Raw genomic sequence first — 22,500 nt, 5'->3', positions numbered from 1 at the left:
TCTCTCTCTCTATATATATATATATATATATATATATATATATATATATATATAGGGGGCGAGTTTTCTGAGGTATAGCTCAGATAGCTTATTTGAGCAAGCCACTATAAATACACCATCTCCCATGTTATTTGACTCATCCAATTAACCCATTCATTTCTTAGAATCTGACATAGATAGGATGTTCCTAACAAACCATCTCCATACAATCATCCTAACCATTCGATCTGTACAAGCACAAAATGGACCCATTTTCTAGACGTCCATTTTAAATCTCCAAAAATCAACGCTTACTATGATCCTATGGAGATGATTTCTTAGGTCCTATAGAATCAATATGTAATATAACCCAAACAACATAGCTACCTACCCTATTTATATGAGCTTTGCTTAGATAAGCTATCTGAGGTATCGCTCAAAAACCTTTATACAAAGAGAGAAGGGTTTCTGCGCTCGAGCACAGATACAGGGGGGCCCACATTTTTTGGTGGGATCCAAAACATTCATTTGATGGGCCCTTTCATGGATCGGGTGTCCACCAAAAATCAGCTCCATTGGATCACCTTAGGGTGCCCATTTGTGGGCCCAAAAAATGGGCAGATAGTGGACAAACAGTATCTGTCCATTTTTTGGCCCGACAAATGGACACCCTATGGTGATCCAATGGAGCTGATTTTTAGTAGGCACCCCATCCATGATGGGGCCTTCCAAATGAATGCTTAGGATGACCCCCACAATGCCCCCCTGTTTCTGTGCTCGAGAGCAGATAAGCTTATCTGCGCTCGAGCGCATAAACCCTTTTCTCATATATATATATATATATATATATATATATATATATATATATAGAAGATATGAGGAAACTGTTGGTGAGCTTAAGCTCACCAAACTTAGGGTGAGCTAGCTTGCCCAATCACATGGGTCCCACATTTTGGGGAGTGATCCAAACCATTCATTTGCAAGGCCTTATCATAGATAGAGGGTGTACCCAAAATCAGCTCCATAGGATCATCGGGTTAGGATGATCCTATGGAGCTGATTTTTGGTACACCCTCTATCATAATGATAAGGCCTTGCAAATGAATGGTTTGGATCACTCCCCAAAATGTGGGACCCATGTGATTGGGCAAGCTAGCTCACCATAAGTTTGGTGACTTTAAGCTCACCAACAGTTTCCTCATATATATATATATATATATATATATATATATATATAGAGAGAGAGAGAGAGAGAGAGAGAGAAAAGTGTTCATGCGCAGCTGCTCAGATAGCTTATCTGAGCAGCAGCTTCAAAAACTCATGTGGCTCACATTTTCTGGGTAATCCAAAGCATTCATTTGAAAGGCCCTTCCATGGATAGGGTGTGTACCAAAAATCAGCCCTATAGGCTCATCCTAACCCAATCAAAGGTGGAGGGGAAAATGGACAGACACTGTTTCTGACCATTTTTTTCCTCCACAAATGGCAGGGTTAGGATGATCCTAAAGGGCTGATTTTTTGTACGCACCCTATCCATGGAAGGGCCTTCCAAATGAATGCTTTGGAACACCCCAAAAATGTGGGGCCACATGAGTTTTTGAAGCAGGTGCTCAAATAAGCTATCTGAGCAGCTGCGCAGGAACACTTTTCTCATATATATATATATATATATATATATATATATATATATATATATATATATAACAATATGCCCTCCACTGTATTTTAAGCTAGCGTGTAGATAACTTATCTACACGTGTGTAGAAACCGTTCTCTCTCTCTCTCTCTATAGATAACAATATGCCCTCCACTGTATTTTAAGCTAGCGTGCAGCTAACTTTCCAAAATGTCATTCGCTCTTTCCAAGAAAGCAATTTTGGAAAAGTTTTTCCGCCCCTACTCATTATGGCTCTATGTTTTAGCATTTAATGGTCACGTGAGTGCTTTTTGGAACGGTAAAAACCATGCCTTTTTTTTTGTTTTGGGGAAAAAGCAATGTAAGAATTCATGTAATTGTCATATGTTGATGCATTTTCTTTGTAGTTGTTTCCTTAGTTGTCATATAAAGGTACATTTTCTTTGTTCTTTTTTCCGTAGTTTGTCTACTTTGTAGCCCTTTGTCCGTAATTCATAGCATGGGCTTACCATGTTCCATAGGCTTTTTTTATTGGATAGGGCCCACCTTTTGCACATCATTTTTTATAGTTTGGGTCTCACCACTTGAATTTTATAACCATTACTAGCACGGTAGGGGCCCACAAGTTTACCTCTAATGTTATGAATAGGTCAGCTCAGGGCCCACCTTTTGCACATCATTTTCGATAGTTTGGGTCTCACCACTTTAATTTTATAACCATTCCTAGCACGGGAGGGGCCCACTATCTAATGTTATGAATAGGTGAGCCAACCATCTGTACCCGAACCTATGCACTAGGGTGGAACCCACCATTTTACACCTCTGTTTGATAGGGTAGGGTCTCCTATTTTACACCCATGCATAGCATGGGTCTAGAATACTAGTGTGTAGATAAGTTACTTGCACAGTTAAGCAAGTAACTCTCCTATTATAGTGGCATCTTTACGGGCCTAAAATTTATATCTTTACGAGGTTTGGATCGCCTTAGCCAGCCATCTGTACCCGAACCAATGGTGTTGCACAGTACTTGTACTTATCTGCACTCCCATTCGTTTAAATGTTTGGGTCCCACTTAAGCGAACCAATGGGAGGCTTTATAGCCACCTAAGCACACCAAAAAAAGGGTGCGCTTAAACGTACCAACACTTTTCTCATATATATATATATATATATATATATATATATATATATATATATATATACACACACACACACACACACATATAGAGGAAAGTGTTGGTGAGCTTAAGCGCCCAATCACATGGGTCCCACATTTTCTGTGGTGATCCAAACCATTCATTTGCAAGGCCCTATCATAGATAGGGTGTGTACCAAAAATCTGCTCCATAGGATCATCCTAACCCATCCATTTGTGGAGGTCAAAATGGACAAACATTATTTGTCCACAAATCTGCCCATTTTTGTCCTTCACAAATGGAGGGGTTAGGATGATCCTATGGGGCTGATTTTTGGTACACACTCTATCTATGATAAGGCCTTGCAAATGAATGGTTTGGATCACCACAGAAAATGTGGGACCCATGTGATTGGGGCGCTTAAGCTCACCATAAGTTTGGTGAGCTTAAGCTCACCAACACTTTCCTCATATATATATATATATATATATGAGGAAAATGATTGTGAGCTTGAAGCTCATATAGCATATATGAGCTTGAGGGTCCAAACACATGTGGGCCCACATTGTTAGGATGATCCGAAGCATTCATTTGAAAGGCCCTTACATAGATAGGGTGTGTACAAAAAATCAGTTCCATAGGATCATCCTAACCCATCCAAAAGTGGAGGGCAAAATAGACAGACACTGTTTGCCACAAATCTGCCCATTTTTGCCCTTCGATTTTGGAGGGGTTAGGATGATCCAATGGAGCTGATTTTTGGTACACACCATATCTATGATGGGGCCTTGCAAATGAATGGTTTGGATCACCACAAAAAATGTGGGACCCATGTGTTTGGGCCCTCAAGCTCATATAAGCTATATGAGCTTCAAGCTCACAATCATTTTCCTCTATATATATATATATATATATATATATATAGATATATAGAGTTGGTAAGCTTGCATTGAACCTCTCCGACCTCAGGGTCGAAGAACATAGTCTTTACCAATTGAACAAGAGGCTCAACCCCAAATTTCTCATATATTATTTGCAAATCTAGAGAAAAATTCAAAATTGTTGAAAAAAAAACAATATTGTATTGAAGTTGAACTCTCATCTTAATCTTGCAAACACATGCACATAACTTTCCTTCCATGCTTTTCGTTGGTTTCTATTCAGAAAAATAAGAATGTATTATGAAAAACCCCTCTGCAATCTGCAATTTAAATGGCAAGGCAAAATAAATGAATCAAACACAAGCAAACGCACAAGGATTTACGTGGTTCGGAAAAGCCTAGAACCATGGCAAAGGTGACGAGAAAATCCACTATAACAAAAAGAGATTACAAGAGAAGATCTGTATTCTCACCAAACCCACAAGAAACCGTAATACACCCCTTGTCCCCTTTTGAGCCCTCAACCCACTTCTCAAAGACAAGAAACAAAAATAAGCCCTAAAATTCCTTTATATAAAGCGGGACAAAACTTATTCTAGTCAGGCTGAGATCAATTAAAAATGGCCGGGCCAAACGGGCCGCATCCAGGTCGCACACAGTAATTCGGACCCCAACTGGGTTGAATTCAAGACACCCAACTCAACAATATGTCTAAGTAGATATACGTGTTGTACATAAAATAAAATAAAATAACACACACACAATGTGAAATAACCAATTACTCCAAAAGCTTAAGCTGTTAGAGTTAGTTATTTAATCATTTATACGTTTAACAGTCCCTCTCATATGGCCTCTCTTTTGGGGTCCGTACAAGTGGCACATGTGGCCCCTCTTTTGAGTTGGTCATACACATGGATTTTTAATATAAAGGAGTTGTTGGATTTTGAACCCAGGACCTACCATCAGACAATTGCTCCTGTACCATGTGAAACAATCAATTAATTACTCCTAAAGCTTAAGCTGTTAGAGTTGGTGCTATTTAATCATTTATAGTTCAACACACAATTGCCTCATGGGAGCTTAATTTGTAGCTATGGAAACAGCTACTAAAATTTGACAAAACTAAAGAACTCTCACCTCGGACTTGAGTCTATCCAGAGTTGAACTGCATCTTCCACCGGTTTTCGCACCTAATTAAGAGAAGAAGAAAAATACATAACAAAATCCACTCTAAAATATGAAGAGTTGGGTAAGAAAAAATAATCTACTTCAGTAAAATTTTCCAAGATCATTGGAAATTGTACCTTATATCACGTGAAATATCAAAGTTAGAAAACTCTGATACAATATTTAGCTCATTTGATAATTTATACACTTTAAAATGCATGGATATTCGATTTTCAAACGAATTTTTATCAAGTCTAGTAACAGTGCAGAAATTAAGTTTTCATCCTGGCTATAAAATGGAAAGGGGAAGAAATTAATTATTAGTCTAAAGATTGTGAAAGGAAATTAGATGGTTATATGTAAGGAAGGGTATTTAAAAGCTACAAATTTATACAAAAGTGTAGAACGTACGATGATAAAAGGGGGTGGGAATATCATTAAAGAGAGAGAATAAGGAAATTAAGTTGAGTTTTCAGATACCGAATTCCGAAGAAAAGTTTCAAGCCAAACGCTTTCCACCATTTTGGAAACTGCAGCACTGCAAAACCCACAAAACAGGAAATTCAAAAGGGGATTTCAGGGAATGATAAATTCGCCCCCTTTTCCTCTCCTCCACACCCCATTTAGTGTAAAAAGAGAATCATAAATACACTAGAAGGGGCTGACCAGGGAAGAAAAGATGGGGAATTTATCACTACCCAATTCAAAAACCTATACAAGGAAAACATAACCCTAATTTCCACTAACAATAACAATATTTCCTACTTTTAGCTACCAAACTACTCACGTTGGAGACAAGCAAAGTCGCTTTGATTCCCGAATCGGAAACTCGGGATCTTTGCCTTTGTCTTTCTCACCCACATGCCTTTCAATCGTCATCAGAGAGCTTCAAAATGAAATTCCAAATCACACTTTCTGAAGCTCAAACCCTAGTTAAATTTATAGTGGCATCTCGATCTGCACTAGTGAGGAGAAGATACATATGATTTAATAAAAGATTAAAAGGAATAAAACAAATCTAAAGCCGAATACGGCCAGTTGACAAAATCCAGAATAAATCATTTGAGAATGATAAGAGAACAATCCGAATCTGAGATTCTGAAAGTGCAAATTTAGGACATACGGAGTAGAAAAAAAAAAAAAAAGCGTTTAAGGAGGAGAATAAGAAACACGTTAATTTATAATGGCCGGTGGAGGAAGTTGCAGAGAAGGTGCTAAGAAATTAAGGTGGTTATTGCTGTAAGTGAATGGGGTTTGAATGGTCTTGTACTACGTACTCTTGTCAAGTGCTACCAAAAGATGTAGGGTACTTTCGTTGCTCATACATGGTAGGGGGCTTTGCTAGCAAATATTGCAGAATGCATTTCGCAGATGGTCTATTGCATGTGAGAGCAGCCACCTCATGAATGAAGACAAAATCTGCTGAAAAGTGAGCCCGTGTGGCTGCTCTCACATGCAACAGGCCATCCGTGGAATTTTTGGGGGTTCCACGTGAAACAAAAGATCCAACATCGGAAAGGTTGAAGGCCGAATGTGGATGGACTTATAAGGATTCGGGCACCCTCCGGGCTTTAGCAGCTAGCTTTTAAGGGTAAGTTCTATCCGGGTATTAACAGAAATGCCTTCTGCGATAGACGCTAGCAAATCCCAAAAATATGAATGGAAGATCATTTCTTGTACACAGATGAAAACTCACACAAGGTAAAACTAGTTAAAATTCTAAATTTGACCGCTTGACCACTCCTCTCTTGTCTTGTTTCCTCACGGTCAATTAAATATTATTGGCAGTAGCTTCAATCTTTGATTTTAGAGTTGAGGCCAAAAGTATTAAAAGCTAATCAAGTTCCTACTCTCTAGCTAATTTTGCCTGGAAAAGAAAAGAAAATCATGCATACTGACAGTGGTAGGACCTTCCTAGAAGGGCTAGAGGCGCTTTAAGATGTGACTCTTTGGGCATCCCTAGTATTCATTGTAAGTATTTTTCTTTTTATTTTGGGTTTGAGGTAAGGTGGTATGTGTACTTCTTTTATTCTATCTATAAAATTTCAGGTGCGCCCTAGTTCCTAGATAAATTCCGGTTGAAAAAAATACTTTGCATTTGATAGTGTGTTAGAGATTACCTAGGAAAGCTAAGTACAGTTAAGAAGTGTTTACTTGAATTTGAAATGTAGGCTATAATTTGACATCTTTTGAGTGGAAAAACTACTTGGCCTTTGTTTTTTATGTGTTTGGCATCAAGAGAATGAGTTTCTTCTCTTGAATCTCATCTTCGCCTTCCATCTAGTTGGTTTCATTCCAATAAAGTGATATCAGAGCAAGGTTGAAGGTGAATCATGGCTTGCAGCAATATGTTGAAACCTTAACTTATTCGATTCAACTACAAAATTAAGTCAATGAAGCATTCAAATGAACATGTTATATAGATCTCAAGATCGATGAGATAATGTTGAGACTAGCTTTGAAGAATCGAAGGATCATGCATTGAGTTGAAATAAAATTGTAAGAAGGACAAGAAGCCACTATTCTTCATCTATCAAGCAATGGATGGAGTAATCTTTGAATGAATTTCATCAATGACTTTAGCAAAACAGGCATGGGATACACTCTATATATCATACAAAAGAGATGATAAGATTACAAACGATAGATGTGAGTTTGATTTATTACGAACAAAAGATTCAAAAATGGTTGAAGATTTTTTCAATCGAGTAATTTTTCTTATTGATCAATTGAGAGTAAATTTTCAACATAGCAAATTCCCAATGTAGCTAGCAAGGTTCAATGGAGAAGGTGGAAAGCTCCAAGCATGTAAAAGTTCAAAAAGAGGGTGTGGTCAAGTGGTCAAGCTTAGAATTCCAATAGCCCACTTAAGCTAGATCACTTCCATGCCGAATTTCTTTTTCATTATGATGAAAGTATCAACTTGAATGTGTTTGTGGAAATCCCCGCAACTTGATCATGAGCTTTGCAAAAACAAACATTGATAACTTCATCTTTGAGCAAGTCTCAAATGAAAAGATACTTGATCATGATGTGCTTGCTCTGTCATGAAAAACCTGATCCTTATCGCAAAATAATTTTGTATCATTTGCTTACAGATGTGTGAGTTCTTCTAACAACAATCTTAACTAAAGAGCTTGACAACCCTTATAGTAAATGGAGGCCGAAGTTAAGCATGCTTGGGCGAGAGTAGTACTAGGACCTCCTAGATAGTGCTCGTGTTGCACCCCTTTCTTTTAGGGATTGAGCCTCTAGCTCAATGGTCAAGGCTTTGTTCTTCAACCTGGAGGTCAAAGGTTCATTCCCAGCTTACCTACCGAAAAAAGGGAGGCCTATGCAGCAAAGCTGCAAGGCGATTTATTTGATGGCATGGCGCCACTTTGTTGTCTATTCTCTATGTGAAGTAGGAAATATTGTTCATTTTAATTGCGCAAAGTCTGTTGTAAGTAGGCTATAACCCATGGCAAACAGTTATTGAGGCTCAATCCTTATTTAATAGCCCAAGCTTAGACTAATGCGTGCTAGGCTTAAGGGTCAATGAACTGGCCCGACTCATTTAGGAAAGGATAATAGTGCCAATGAGCAAGACCAAATCAAAACATTGGTCAAGTAATGAATTAGTGGCCAAATTGGAAGTGGAAACGCATGGCCTTATTTTTTTGCTTGGAATTAGTGCAGACCCTTCCACTTCTAGGAAAAATCATGCCCAAACCCAATTATAATGTAACATTTGGGCCTTATTAGCTTGTGGATTTGGCCATTTGACAACCTTATGAGGGATCATAGCTCAAATACGGTCTGAAATATTGACATGGCTCGGTTTCTTTTGACGTAAAAATATGGGGATTTGCTAGCCACCTTTGTGGAAAGCCATTTCGCGGCCCTCCTCTGAATGTGATGACAGCCACATCAATGAATAAGACAATCTGCCAAAAAGTCAACATAGGTGGCTGTCATTACATGCAAAGGAGGGGCGCGAAATGGCTTCCTGAGAAGGTGGCTAGTAAAATCTTCCTAAGAAGGGGAGATCAACACACTTTTGAAAAATTGTTAGAGAGGGATGAAATGGGTTATCAAGTCTCTAAAAGGGGGTCATCAACCCTATAAATGGGGTTATCAAACTCTCAAAAGGGTCTTTAACAATTTTTCAAAAGTGCGTCCCCCGTTGGCAATTCTCATATTTTGATGTCCCCCATTGGCAATTTTTCCTTTGTTTTATGTTAAGAAAAAGGGATTTGCTAGCGTCCATCCCAAAAGGCATTTCGTGGGTGGTTTTTTGCATGTGAGAGCAGCCACCTCGTGAATGAAGACAAACTCTGCTGAAAAGTGAGACAGTGTGGCTGCTCTCACATGCAATAGGCCGTTCATGAAATGCCTTTTGCGATGGACGCTAGCAAACCCCTGAGAAAAATGATACGCCGAACGCCGCAGCCCGGACTGCCACTCCCACGCCTTGCATACCACTTGTGCGTCGGCCCACATGAACATTCATGGAGGTCTGGTGCGGCAGTCACAACCATGGTTTTAAATTTCTGTCAAGTCCGAAACTGAAATTCCCAAATTTTACCAAATTTCGATAGAAATTTCTGTTCAAATTTTGAAAAAATGCCTTCTTTTAGAGTGATGATATTTCCACCCCCCTCCTGCATTATGCATGCGCCCCCCCTTATAACGTGATTTGACGTCAAAAAGTGTTAACGTTGCCCACTTTACATGCCAAATCACGTTATAAGGGGAGCAGGGGAGCGCATGCGTAATTAGGGGTGCAAGTTTGGCCCCGTCAGCCCTGAGCCTGAACAGGGTCAGGGCTGGATTTTCCAACCCTGATGACGGGTCAAGGTTCATTTTTATAGACCCTGACTCAGACCGGGTCGAGTTCTGGGTTAATGCCTCGGGTACCCTGACCCGGCCCGACCCTAAGTTTTCTATTATAGAATTGAACTATCTGTGCATGTTTCTTTTATTAGTTTTCTATTATCTTGGATTGATGTTTCTTTAGATTATTATTATTAATTGTCTCTGTTGCCCGTCATGTTGTTGAATTCATATTGTCTTATTTTGTTTCCTTTCTCTGTTTATTGATCATTTTGTTCTATATGATAAGTGGTTGCTTTATTTTTGGCACTCTTAACAGGTATTTGCACTAGGGTCAATTAGGGCCGGCCAGGGCTAGCACTGAGCCCTGTAGGGCGGGCAATGGGTTGAGGTTTTTCGTAGGGGTGCAACTTGGGTCGGGTTGAACCCAATTTTTGGGCGGGTTGGGTTCGGGTCCGGGTTGGGATTTGGCAACCCGACTTAAATTGGGGTTGGGTACCAGGCAACCCGACCCGACCCGTGAACCCGCCAAAGATATACACAGTATGTCAGTATACACGTTTTTTTTGTAGTTTTTTACATTTTGTTGACTTTTTTGTTTTTTCTTTCCATCCTTACAAATATAATGCTTATTTAATATTTCCTATTAACTTATATCCAAAAAGTATAGGCAAACAAAACATTTTGTTGACTTTTAGTCTTTATTTTCTGAACAAAACAGGTGATGTCATGGTCAACCCGACCCAACTTGGGAAATCGGGTTGGGTCGGATTGGGTTCGGGTTAGGGAAAAATCAATTTGGGTTGGGTTGGGTTAGCCAAGCCGGGTTGAAACTCGGGTTGGGTTGGGTTAGGGTTGGGGGGTTGAAGTTTTCGGGTTGGGTTGGGTTGGCCTCAACCCGACCCAACCCCGCCAACCCGACCCGAGTTGCACCCCTAGTTTTCTACCCTGACTCAGGGTCAGGGCCGAGAAAAGTTAATTAATTACTTTTTTTTGTATTCCTTTTATCTTAAGCATAGGATGGCTCTTTGGGATGGGACGGAAATCATGTGGGTCACGAAATGATGTTTAGGGTTTAGGGTTTTATGTATAAAACCCACGTATGACCTCTTGTAAGACCCAATTAGGGGTGTAAACGAGCCGAGCCGAGCTTGGCCAGGCTCGGCTCGGCTCGTTAAACTCAAAAGCTCGGCTCGGGCTCGAACCAGGCTCGGGCTCGACTCGACTCGGCAAGGCTCGCCGAGCTTGGATTATATTAAGTTCACACCCCTCATCTTCCCTGGACAGCCCTATATAGTGTAATTTGACTACTTTTTTTACACTATGGGGGGTGGTCCAAGTAACAAATGGGGTCCTAAACTGAAGTGACATATTTTGCCTCCCCCTTTCACTCCCTGGACAACCCTTTTAGTTTATATATTAATATATAATATATATATTTAAATATATTAAATTCTTAACGAGCCTTAACGAGCAGAGCCGAGCTGAGCCTGGCCTAAATCGGGCTCGGCTCGTTAAGCTTAATGAGCATGGCGAGCTGGCCGGCTCGTTAAGGATTCAAGCCGAGCTCGAGCGAGCTTCCGAGCCCGAGCCAAAATTGACACCCTTAGACCCAAAAGTTGTCTTTTACTTTTGATCGTAAAAGTACTTAGCCGTTTCCTAAGGCACTTTCTAGGCCCCTCTTTTGTCATGTCTGCAGGACCCAGGTAGATCGGATCAGGTGATCTGACTGGCTATCATACAGAAAAATGTCATCGTGAACACCTAGATCGGATAATTGTTGGTCCTTGAGCCATGTTTCGGGTTTTGCCCAAACAAGTTAAATTTGTTGGTTTCAAAAGTTCTTTTATCTCATACATGGTATGTACATTCAGTACCAAACTATAAGACCACCCGGGTTCTGCAAGTTGATGGTCCCGATTAAAGTTAGCAAAAAATGTTAATTCTATATCATTTGGTGAGATTAGGGGCTACGATATTACAAAGGGAAGTGATATATCCGCCCCTTCTGATTACTTGGGACACCCAGCAGCAGTGTACTTGGCAATCAGCTCCATTGAATCCTTCTAACATGAAGTACATCAGCCTCTCTGCAGTCATAGATACTCTGCTGCTGCTGGGTGTCCCAAGTAATCAAAAGGGGCTGATATATGACTTCCCTAATCCCGAACAGGGTAAGGGCTGGATTTTCCAACCCTGAGGACGGGTCAGGGTTCATTTTTATAGACCCTGACTCAGGTCGGGTCGGGTTCTGGGTTAATGCCTCGGGTACCGTGACCCGGCCCGACCCTAAGTTTTCTATTATAGAATTGAACCATCTGTGCATGTTTCTTTTATTAGTTTTCTAATATCTTGGATTGATGTTTCTTTAGATTATTATTATTAATTGTCTCTGTTGCCCGTCATGTTGTTGAATTCATATTGTCTTATTTTGTTTCCTTTCTCTGTTTATTGATCATGTTGTTCTATATGATAAGTGGTTGCTTTATTTTTGGCATTCTTAACAAGTATTTGCACTAGGGTCAATTAGGGCCGGCCAGGTCTAGCACTGAGCCCTGTAGGGCGGGCAATGGGTTGAGGTTTTTCGTAGGGGTGCAACTTGGGTCGGGTTGAACCCAATTTTTGGGCGGGTTGGGTTGACCAATTTCGGCTTAGGTTCGGGTCCGGGTTGGGATTTGGCAACCCGACTTAAATTCGGGTTGGGTTGGGTTGGGTACCAGGCAACCCGACCCGACCCGTGAACCCGCCAAAGATATACACAGTATGTCAGTATACACGTTTTTTTGTAGTATTTTACATTTTGTTGACTTTTTTGTTTTTTCTTTCCATCCTTACAAATATAATACTTATTTAATATTTCCTATTAACTTATATCCAAAAAGTAAAGGCAAACAAAACATTTTGTTGACTTTTAGTCTTTATTTTCTGAACAAAGCAGGTGATGTCATGGTCAACCCGACCCAACTTGGGAAATCGGGTTGGGTTGGGTCGGGTTGGGTTCGGGTTAGGGAAAAATCAATTTGCGTTGGGTTGGATTAGCCAAGCCGGGTTGAAACTCGGGTTGGGTTGGGTTAGGGTTGGGGGGTTGAAGTTTTCGGGTTGGGTTGGGTTGGCCTCAACCCGACCCAACCCCGCCAACCCAACCCAACCCGCCAGAGTTGCACCCCTAGTTTTTCGGCCCTGACCCAAGAAAAGTTAATTAATTACTTTTTTCTGTATTCCTTTTATCTTAAGCATAGGATGGCTCTCTGGGATGGGAAGGAAATCATGTGGGTCACGAAATGATGTTCTATATAAAATCAATGGTCTTGATTTTATGTATAAAACCCACGTATGGCCTCTTGTAAGACCCAATTTGGGGTGTAAACGAGCCGAGCCGAGCCGAGCTTGGCCAGTCTCGGCTCGGCTCGTTAAGCTCCAAAGCTCGGCTCGGGCTCGAACCAGGCTCGGGCTCGACTCGGCTCGGTCAGGCTCGCGAGCCTTACCGAGCTTGGATTATATTAAGTTCACACCTCATCTTCCCTGAACAGCCCTATATAGTGTAATTTGACTACTTTGTTTACACTATGGGGGGTGGTCCAAGTAACAAATGGGGTTCCTAAAATGAAGTGACATATTTTGCCTCCCCCTTTCACTCCCTGGACAACCCTTTTAGTATATATATTAATATATAATATATATATTTAAATATATTAAATTCTTAACGAGCCTTAACGAACCGAGCCGAGCCTGGCCTAAATCGGGCTCGGCTCGTTAAGCTTAACGAGCCTGGAGAGCTGGCTAGGCTCGGCTCATTAAGGATTCGAGCCGAGCTTTTTTCGAGCCGAGCTTGAGCGAGCTTCCGAGCCCGAGCCAAAATTGACACCCTTAGACCCAAAAGTTGTCTTTTACTTTTGATCGTAAAAGTACTTAGCCGTTTCCTAAGGCACTTTCTAGGCCCCTCTTTTGTCATGTCTGCGGACCCAGGTAGATCGGATCAGGTGATCTGACTGGCTATCATACAGAAAAATGTCATCGTGAACACCTAGATCGGATAATTGTTGGTCCTTGAGCCATGTTTTGGGTTTTGCCCAAACAAGTTAAATTTGTTGGTTTCAAAAGTTCTTTTATCTCATACATGGTATGTACATTCAGCACCAAACTATAAGACCACCCGGGTTCTGCAAGTTGATGGTCCCGATTAAAGTTAGCAAAAAATGTTAATTCTATATCATTTGGTGAGATTAGGGGCTACGATATTACAAAGGGAAGTGATATATCCGCCCCTTCTGATTATTTGGGACACCCAGCAGCAGTGTACTTGGCAATCAGCTCCATTGAATCCTTCTAACATGAAGTACATCAGCCTCTCTGCAGTCATAGATACTCTGCTGCTGCTGGGTGTCCCAAGTAATCAAAAGGGGCTGATATATGACTTCCCTTTTACAAATCATGTTTTGATATGTTTAATTCTTTATCCAAACCAAGCATTATGGTGGGACCCACCACTTTCACCTATGAGTGGGCCAACCATCTTCACCAAAATCTATGCATAGGGTCGGGCCCACAATTGTGAACCATGTTCTTATAGGGAGAGTCCCACAAATCCACTCAAATCTATGCATCGGATAGTGTCCACGATTTTACCTCATTCGATGGAGGTGGGTCCTACGATCTCATGCTAAAAAATAGAGCTGCCATTTCCACAACCAATTTGGCCATTAATTCATTACTTGACCAATGCGTTTTGATTTGATCTTGCTTAATGTCACAGTTACACTTTGTAAATGGGTCGGGTTAGCCCAATAATAGCCCTTAAGCTTAGCACACAATAGGCCAAGAGGGCTATGAAATGAGAATTGGGCCTCAATAACTGTTGCCATAGGTTACCCCCAATTAACACCACCACCACCACCCACACGTGAGCAAAGAAGAGAGGAGGCACTCGTGAGGGGGAGTGCTAAAGTATAAAAAATTAAATAACACCTTCTCTAACAGCTTAAGCTTTTGGAGTAATTGGTTGTTTCACATCTTTTCTTAAATTTATGCACTTGATGACTTAATTTAGAGATTTTTGGTGCGAAGATTTGATGTTTTCAACGATTTTTGAAATTTGTAAAAGGATGATCCACCTTCACGTTTTCAGTCTGGGAACGTCATTTTCCCAAAAAATGATAGATAAAAGGTAAATTTAGGGTCCCCAAGCGGAAGGTAAAATTAAAACTGATGATCTTGTTGAACATCATGAGGCAACCCACATGTCTTTTGGTCTCATCAAATACCAGTATTGTTTTCTAAACATTGCTCCAAATGGAGGGTTAATAAAGGGAAATGATATCCCCAACGGTTTCTGTGAGAATGGTTTGCTTGAGGATAAATTCACCCCCTTTAACGTTTTTCTTTGCCTATAAAACTTAACGAATAACGTTTGGGGGTGGGGGATATCATTTCCCTAAATAAAGGGTAAAGAAATAATATAAGCGATGGCCACAAAAGGTTTACATAAGCTGTGGGCCATCGGTGATGAGTACTTCTTTCCACTGTAATTTAGATGGTGGGCCCAGCCATCAAATGGCCACAGTTCGGAAATTAATGGAATTTTTACATATAGATGTGGGCCTTAAACCGCTTCATGGCACATTTATGAGACGTGACCCACATATGGTGGGGGCCCAACGTACATATGATCAAATCATCAATCGGGTGCAACTTGGATCGGGCTCAACCCGAACCCAACATGTTCAACTGAATTTTGGCTCGGGCTCGGGTTGGGTTGGCATTCCACAGGTTGGGTTGGGTTAGGGTTTGGAAAAACCAACCTGATTTAATTTCGGGTTGGGTTAGGGTTGAGGCCTTGGTTACCCGACCTGACCCGAACCCGGCCTCCGTCCTGAAATTTTATCTCTACTTTCTTTGAGTTATTGCATTTTTTGGTTTGGCCCTAGGTGAACCCGACCCGACCTGATTTAGGGTTAGCTGGGTTGTGTTAGGGTTGAGATATTTAGAGGCGGGTTGGGTTAGAGTTGACCATCCTCAACTCGAGGCCCAGGTTGGGTTGGGTTAGGGTTGAGGGAATCCTATCTCGAGTTGGGTCAGGGCCTCAACCGGATTTGCTCCCCTAATCATCAAGGACCCGTCACGAATCTAACCATTCGTTATAACAATTGCTCTGCCGTTGAAGGAAAGAAGCGTCTATTCTTCAAGGATAGGAACGAATTGTCCATTCAATCCTCGATGAAAAGTAGGTTGTGTTATGGGTCGAACAAAATTTGGCTGCGCAACGTTGCGCAGGAGGTTCCTGGGCAACGCGCGACGCCCCAAAATAAAGAGGAAACAGGGGTGTGGAAATTTCAAACAAGGGTTGTGAAAATTATCAGACCATGGAGTTGATATTGCTACACCCCCTGCTTTTAGTTTATTTTTGGGCGTTGCGCAGGGTTGCATAGCCAAGTTTTTTTCGTCTGGGTTGGGGGTTTACTGGGTGTTTTGACTGATTTTGGGGTGTCAAGTCATCTACTAATAGCGTGTTGGTTGCAAGTTTTGATTCAAATTACTAGAAGACAATATGTCTTATCTCTCCCTTGTCTACCCATGCAGTAGCATGACATCTGTCTCCCTCCAAGCTACTTGAAAAAGTTGGTATTTTCCAAGTAATCTTGTGATTTAGCACTCTCCACTCTTTTTCTATTCTCTATAATGGTAATTGTGTTGGAAAAACTTGTTGAGGGTACTGTTGATGATAGAAAACAGAAACTTGTTGCTTCAAGGCGTGATATCACTTTCCTTAAGACAAGATTCGCCCCCACTAGTAGTGTGCAAAGGGGATCCGCGAATTGCCTCCAAGATACAATGAAGCCTAGTAGGGAAGCCCTACTAATGTTTGATGACGCGTAGCACTAGCGGAATCAAACCCGAAATACCCTTCCGAAATTTCAAGCCTTAGAGAAATCTCTAGATTCTGTTTCTGCAGAAACACAGTATCTAGAACAGTAAACAAAAGAAAAACAGTATGTAGAAATACTTGGGGATTTTTGTAGGAGTGTAGAAGAGAGTGTAAAGTCTGTCAGAATTGCCAATTCGATTTCTATTTGAAATGACCCAATTCTGCACATTTTATAGACCACCTGGTGTCTTTTCAGTGTGAAAAACACCTCTACAGGGCACCTTTCCAGAATGTTTGAAATCTGACCGTTAGATCGCACCCATTGATATTGAACGGTCCTGATTGATCCTAGATGTGACTGTTGGTTTGAGTAAAACTTCTCTCCAACCCAGTCATCGTTAGATCAACCATCTATGGTGTGGATCGCACCCCCTTGGCACTTGACCGTTGGGGGAAGGGACACAACCCATTTGATCACACCCTTTGACCGTTGGAGTTATGGCCCCGTTGGGCCAACCGTTAGGCCCGAACCGAAGCCCAACCCAACCGGTCGGCTTGATGGGCTTACGAACCATTTGGCCCACACCCCTCCAACCGACAATGCAGATCAAATCTGGAAAAATTAAAGGCTCCAATCGCTCCTCGCGACGTTGCGTACGTGCGAAGTGCAAAGTGCGCCTAAAAAAGCGCCAATAAAGCGCCACTATGCGCCCTATAGCCCATTGCCCATGCCGCGCGTGTGCGAACGGTGCGTTGCACCGTCCCGCGGGTCCAACCATGGGTTCAACCCAATGTGCAATCAAACAAGTAATAGAAAAGTGTAGTGCTTTATAAGCTCTTCTCTTTCTTTTCTCTCATCCAGTACGGGACTATCTTTTCAACTACACTTCTACATCCTTTTGTAAAAGGAAATTTTTCCAAGAAAATATTTTCTTTTTCCCAAACGCTTTTGATAAAACTTTTTCCAAAACATTAATACATGATTTTGAAAATCCAAAATCACTAACAATCCCCCACCATTTTCAAAATCAAAGAAAATTTTCTCATCAGGCTTGGAAATCTTATGCATAGATGAAGGTATCATTCGATTTGAACCTTCACTTAGTGAGGACACATCAAAGTTAACCAGAATTGCATAGTAGACGTATTTTTGAACTAGCTATCTTATTTGGTTAACCGGATACGTCTCACACACAAGATTTCACTTCTTTGGGCAATTTTAAAAAATCGACACATGTACTGGCCTTGTGTCTATATCTTGGTTTCATGAGCGCTCTAGAGACTAGCCAAGTCTCATAGGAAGCGGCACCACTCCCACACTCACATAGGTAGGCTTATCAAGAGTGCCCCTGTAACTAAAACACTCCAACACTATGTTATAAGCCTATTAAGAGTTTAAATACTCAGCCTTCTCCTTTTAACATTACAGGTACCAAGCACTTTACCTTGGGATGGCAAATAATACAGATTATAGTGCTTGCAATCACACCATGTGATGTACTTGGACTCATTGAACTCAAGACTTGATGTTTATTCAAGTGTTGAGTTGAGGTTCCATCATTGGTGACTATTGGTTAATGGCTTTAACCCCATCCCTAATGAGGTTTTACACACCAGATCTCTTGCAAGAGGTTTAGTGAATGGATCAGCCAAGTTTTGGCTCGATCTCACAAAATCAATAGTTACTACTCCATTAGTAAGTAACTCTCTTATAGTACTATGTCTAAGTCCTATATGTCTTGACTTACCATTATAAACATGATTATATGCCCTTGATAGTGTGGCCTGACTATCACAATGGACGTAAATCGATGACATTGGTTTAGACCATAACGGAATTTCCAATAACAAATTCCGAAGCCATTCCGCCTCTTTACAGCATGCTGCCAGAGCTATAAACTCTGCTTCCATAGTTGAAGTTGTTATGCATGTCTGTTTCTTAGAGGCCCAGGAGACTGCTCCCCCACCAAGGGTGAAAATCCACCCACTGGTTGAAAAATGGTCTATACGCTCAGTTATCCAACTAGCATCAGAGTATCCTTCTATTACAGTTGGATACCCACTATAACATAAACCATAGTCTATAGTTTTCTTTAAATATTTTAAAACTCTATAGACTGCATTCCAATGAGAAAAACTAGGATTACTGGTAAACCTACTAAGTTTACCTACAGCAAATGCTATGTCTGGCCTAGTACAAGTCATAGCATACATAAGACTACCAATTACACTAGCATACCCTAGTTGAGAAATAGTCCTACCAGTATTAAGATACAACTTTATATTTGGGTCAAAAGGTGTTGAAATGGGTGAACATTCAAAATGGTTAAACTTTTTGAGAACTTTCTCAATATAATGTGATTGTGTTAGAATAAGACCATTATCCTGTCTTATGATTCTAATACCCAAAATCACATCAGCTTCACCCATATCTTTCATATCAAAGTTTTGAGAAAGAAATAATTTAGTACTTTGAATGCTTTCAATGTCAGTACTAAAAATTAACATGTCATCAACATATAAACAAATAACAACACCTTTGCCACCCTTAAATTTACTGTATATACATTTATCTGATTGATGTATCTTATAACCATTTGACACTAAGACTTTATCAAATCTTTCATGCCATTATTTAGGGGCTTGCTTAAGCCCATACAAAGATTTGATAAGCTTACATACTTTATGCTCTTGGCCTGGCAGAATAAATTCCTCAGGCTGTTCCATATACACTTCTTCATCAAGTTCACCATTTAAGAATGCGGTTTTAACATCCATCTGGTGAATGTGAAGTTTGTATATGGAAGCAAGGGCAATCAACACTCTAATGGTAGAAATCCTAGCAACAGGTGCATATGTGTCAAAGTAATCAATACCAGGTTTTTGAGTAAACCCTTTGGCAACTAACATTGCCTTAAACTTTTCTATGGTCCCATCTACTTTGATCTTCTTCTTGAAGATCCATTTACATCCTATAGGTTTAGACCCAGGTGGTAGATCAACCAAAATCCAAGTTTTATTACTCATGATAGAATCCATTTCGTCATTAATTGCTTCTTTCCAAAAGGCAGTATCTCGAGACTTTATGGCTTCTCCATAGGTTTGAGGGTCACTTTCTATGCTTAAGTTTAACAAGACAGAACCTTGGAGTTTTTGTAATTAATGAGACTGCACACCAGGAGACTACTTCACTTGACAATACGTGCCAAACTGACCCAGAAGGTTGTATCCAACTCCTCCATTGAGGTGCATATAGATTCTCACAATTGAGAGTATCCCTCATATTAAATTTCTACATTATATAGTTATTCCCAATGAGACAGAATTATACCAATAGAAAGATCCATAATGTTGATAACACAAAAAAAAATTAAAGAAAAAAAAGGGGCGGCCCAGTGCACAGGGCTCCCGCCATTGCGGGGTCTGGCGAGGGCGAGCCTTGGCGCAACGGTAAGGTTGCTCCATTGTGACCTAGTGGTCACGGGTTCGAGTCACGGTAACAGTTTCTCTGCAAAGCAGGGGTAACAAGAAATTCAATAATAGAGAGCGAGAGAGAGATGATTGATTATAACAGTAGCCTTGGAAAGCAATACATATCCAACAATATATTAGTAACATCCTATGTTTTGTGCCTCGAGATATAAATTTTAGGCCCGTAAAGATAATTTACAAGCTATATAGTCTGAAAATCACACCACACATTACTTTATTAAAATCCTCAAATAGTCTGTTACAGGCTATATAGTCTGAAAATCAAACCACACATACTTTACTAAAATCTTCAAATAGTCTGCCATGCCAAATAGTTTGCACTATATAATGAATTCAAGTTTCGTGGTTCCAAATCTTAGAAGCGAATTATGACTGCTATATACTCAAACAATCAGTAAACAAACACCCCACCCGCAAATTCGTTGTTCATTCTTGTAGCACGCACATTCTTCCACATGGCACTCCATTTGACGGCAGCACGAAGCTTAACACGAAGCTTAAACCACTTTACAATGGCTTTACTAGGCACAGAAGAAGTGTCAAAATTGTTGATTGGTGAAAAAATTTGCAGTTGAATCTGTGAGAGATCTTGAGGAAGAGCGTTTTGCCACGAAAGCGGTTCTTGTATTTCTTGCCACGACATCAGTTCTTTCAAGGGATCAACATCGCAGTAGTTTAGCGCTGGTTCATCTGACAGAAAATTCAATTTTAATTACTAATCGACATAAAAGGAAAGCAATGTTAACATTTGAATTAGCATCATGATTTAGAGACTACCTTGTGGGGGGAAGAAAAATTGAGTGTTCAGGTCTCGACTTGATCCGGGAATGGAAGCTGCTTCTAGTGTGTTGCCATCAAACTGAACTATGTCTTTCTTGTTCGCATATGCTTGTATCTTCAATTTCTCCACCAAAATCTAAATATTAAAGAAACTGTTAGCTGCAAATAAATAAACTTCCTGAGAACAGAAGGATAAAGGAAACATCCATGGAATTCAGAAAATGTGAAACCAATGGACTATGCCCTTCATTTGGCGGGTAGTTGAGAGGATAGTTCTTGTTAATCTCTAAACACTCTATCAGAAGCTAGACAAATCTGTTGAGAAATCCGATGGACAAAATCCGATCTGATTGTGCGCAAAGAAATGAAATAGTCAAAAGAAACAAACCACAAGGTGCACACGAGGTTTTATGTGGTTTGGCCAAGATGCCTACATCCAAAGGGCAAGAACATGATCTTCCACTATAAGAAAACAAAATACGAGAATTATGATGGATTAACCTGAAACCCATAAAGTGTACCCCTTTCCCTTATCCTCTCAACCAAGACCTACACAAGAGCAACCCAATTGAGAAAAAGAGCCCTCTATCATTTTGGCTTCCCACCACAACCCTATAACTAGGTAGCCAAGTTATGTTAGGTAATAAGGGTGGTGGGAAACAAGGCAACTCCTACCAAAATCTAATTATGTGCTGATGTAAGAATACAAGAGACTAATTCATTAAAATGGATTTCTGGATCCAAATACATACGTTCTGAGAAGCAGTGAGATTATCCAGGCTCTGATAAGTATGGCCATCAAATGCTGCCCCAAGAACCTCATATATGCAATTGAAGAGGAGTCCAACCGGCCTTTCACCGACAACACCATTGTACCTGTACTGATTGGAATCTAACTCACAGGTCATCGCATGCCTAACTGTTGCTTCCCAATTCTTCTGCGTCATACGGCTACCTAGTTTCTACAGTATGAACATGATAAAAAAACAGAGGATTTTTAATACTTGAACCAAATTGTTTAAGTACAAACCGCTTCTAGTATTATTATCAATGCTAAACAGTTTTCATACTTTGCGAAGGCCCTCAGGATCGGTAACCAAATGCCTCAGGAACTCCTGAACTGTTTTGATCTCTTGATTATCCGCGGTCAGCTTGCTCTGAAAAACACCACCCTTCGCTATGTTTTCCAAACGATATATCCCATCGCCCAAGAATGGAGGATAACGCTTCCTCTTTGCTGAAATATACGTTAAACATTTTGATCTCAGTACACAAGTGATCGTTAAGCAAATACTTGATATATCATGGTTTTAAGGTCATGCAGTTCAAATACATTTGAATTGTTTTCCAAGAGTTCAAACCTGCTAAATTGTCTCAATTGAGCACAATAAGGAAAAGATATAGAAAAAATACCTTCAACTGGAATGAGATGCAGATCAGTTGGCTACCGAGAAATGTAATTTTCGAGCAAGAAATATTTGAGGACCAAAACATGGCCAAATTAAATCCCAGTCCACTGGAGACGTGGGGCGATCTGAGTACTCGGTAGATGTGGTCATTACTCAGGAGAATCAAAGGAATTTTGATTGACTATGAACCGCAAAATGTGGACCCAGATAAGAATGCGGCCAGGGTAAAAGGGAGTCAACTCGAGCGGGTCAACAATGACGCGGGGAGTTTTGAAACTATGGTTTAATCAAAATAAGCAAGCACAGTGAGCTAATACTAGAGGTTGACCTTCAAGAACCACCA

The 22,500-nt window shown here is 40.5% G+C and overlaps 3 protein-coding genes across 3 annotated transcripts in view; all 3 read right to left on the bottom strand.

Moving 5' to 3' along the window:
• LOC143852297 (calmodulin-binding protein 60 B-like) overlaps positions 1-6,055 on the bottom strand; it is an 11,643-nt gene extending 5,588 nt beyond the window's left edge. Inside the window, exons 1-4 of the mRNA XM_077361696.1 lie at positions 5,923-6,055; positions 5,587-5,761; positions 5,280-5,337; positions 4,770-4,822 (exon numbers count right to left, since the gene is read on the bottom strand). Coding sequence (XP_077217811.1) covers positions 4,770-4,822; positions 5,280-5,337; positions 5,587-5,678 — 203 coding nt within the window. The 5' untranslated portion in view covers positions 5,679-5,761; positions 5,923-6,055. The remainder of the gene's footprint in view (positions 1-4,769; positions 4,823-5,279; positions 5,338-5,586; positions 5,762-5,922) is intronic.
• Positions 6,056-19,755: 13,700 nt separating this feature from the next.
• The window catches only part of LOC143853510 (calmodulin-binding protein 60 B-like), a 35,121-nt gene continuing 32,376 nt past the window's right edge, over positions 19,756-22,500 (bottom strand). Inside the window, exon 9 of the mRNA XM_077363303.1 lies at positions 19,756-19,984. Within this exon, the coding sequence (XP_077219418.1) occupies positions 19,968-19,984 (17 nt within the window). The 3' untranslated portion in view covers positions 19,756-19,967. The remainder of the gene's footprint in view (positions 19,985-22,500) is intronic.
• LOC143853511 (calmodulin-binding protein 60 B-like) overlaps positions 20,155-22,500 on the bottom strand; it is a 13,554-nt gene continuing 11,208 nt past the window's right edge. Inside the window, exons 5-8 of the mRNA XM_077363305.1 lie at positions 21,819-21,985; positions 21,501-21,710; positions 20,746-20,884; positions 20,155-20,658 (exon numbers count right to left, since the gene is read on the bottom strand). Coding sequence (XP_077219420.1) covers positions 20,360-20,658; positions 20,746-20,884; positions 21,501-21,710; positions 21,819-21,985 — 815 coding nt within the window. The 3' untranslated portion in view covers positions 20,155-20,359. The remainder of the gene's footprint in view (positions 20,659-20,745; positions 20,885-21,500; positions 21,711-21,818; positions 21,986-22,500) is intronic.

The sequence above is a fragment of the Tasmannia lanceolata genome, unplaced genomic scaffold (genome assembly GCF_043159265.1).
Source record: "Tasmannia lanceolata isolate RefF3 unplaced genomic scaffold, GAP_Taslan_0.1 ptg000019l, whole genome shotgun sequence".
Classification (NCBI taxonomy): domain Eukaryota; kingdom Viridiplantae; phylum Streptophyta; class Magnoliopsida; order Canellales; family Winteraceae; genus Tasmannia; species Tasmannia lanceolata.
The sequence above is the reverse complement of the archived record's forward strand: the minus strand, read 5'-3'. Positions and strand labels throughout refer to the sequence as shown.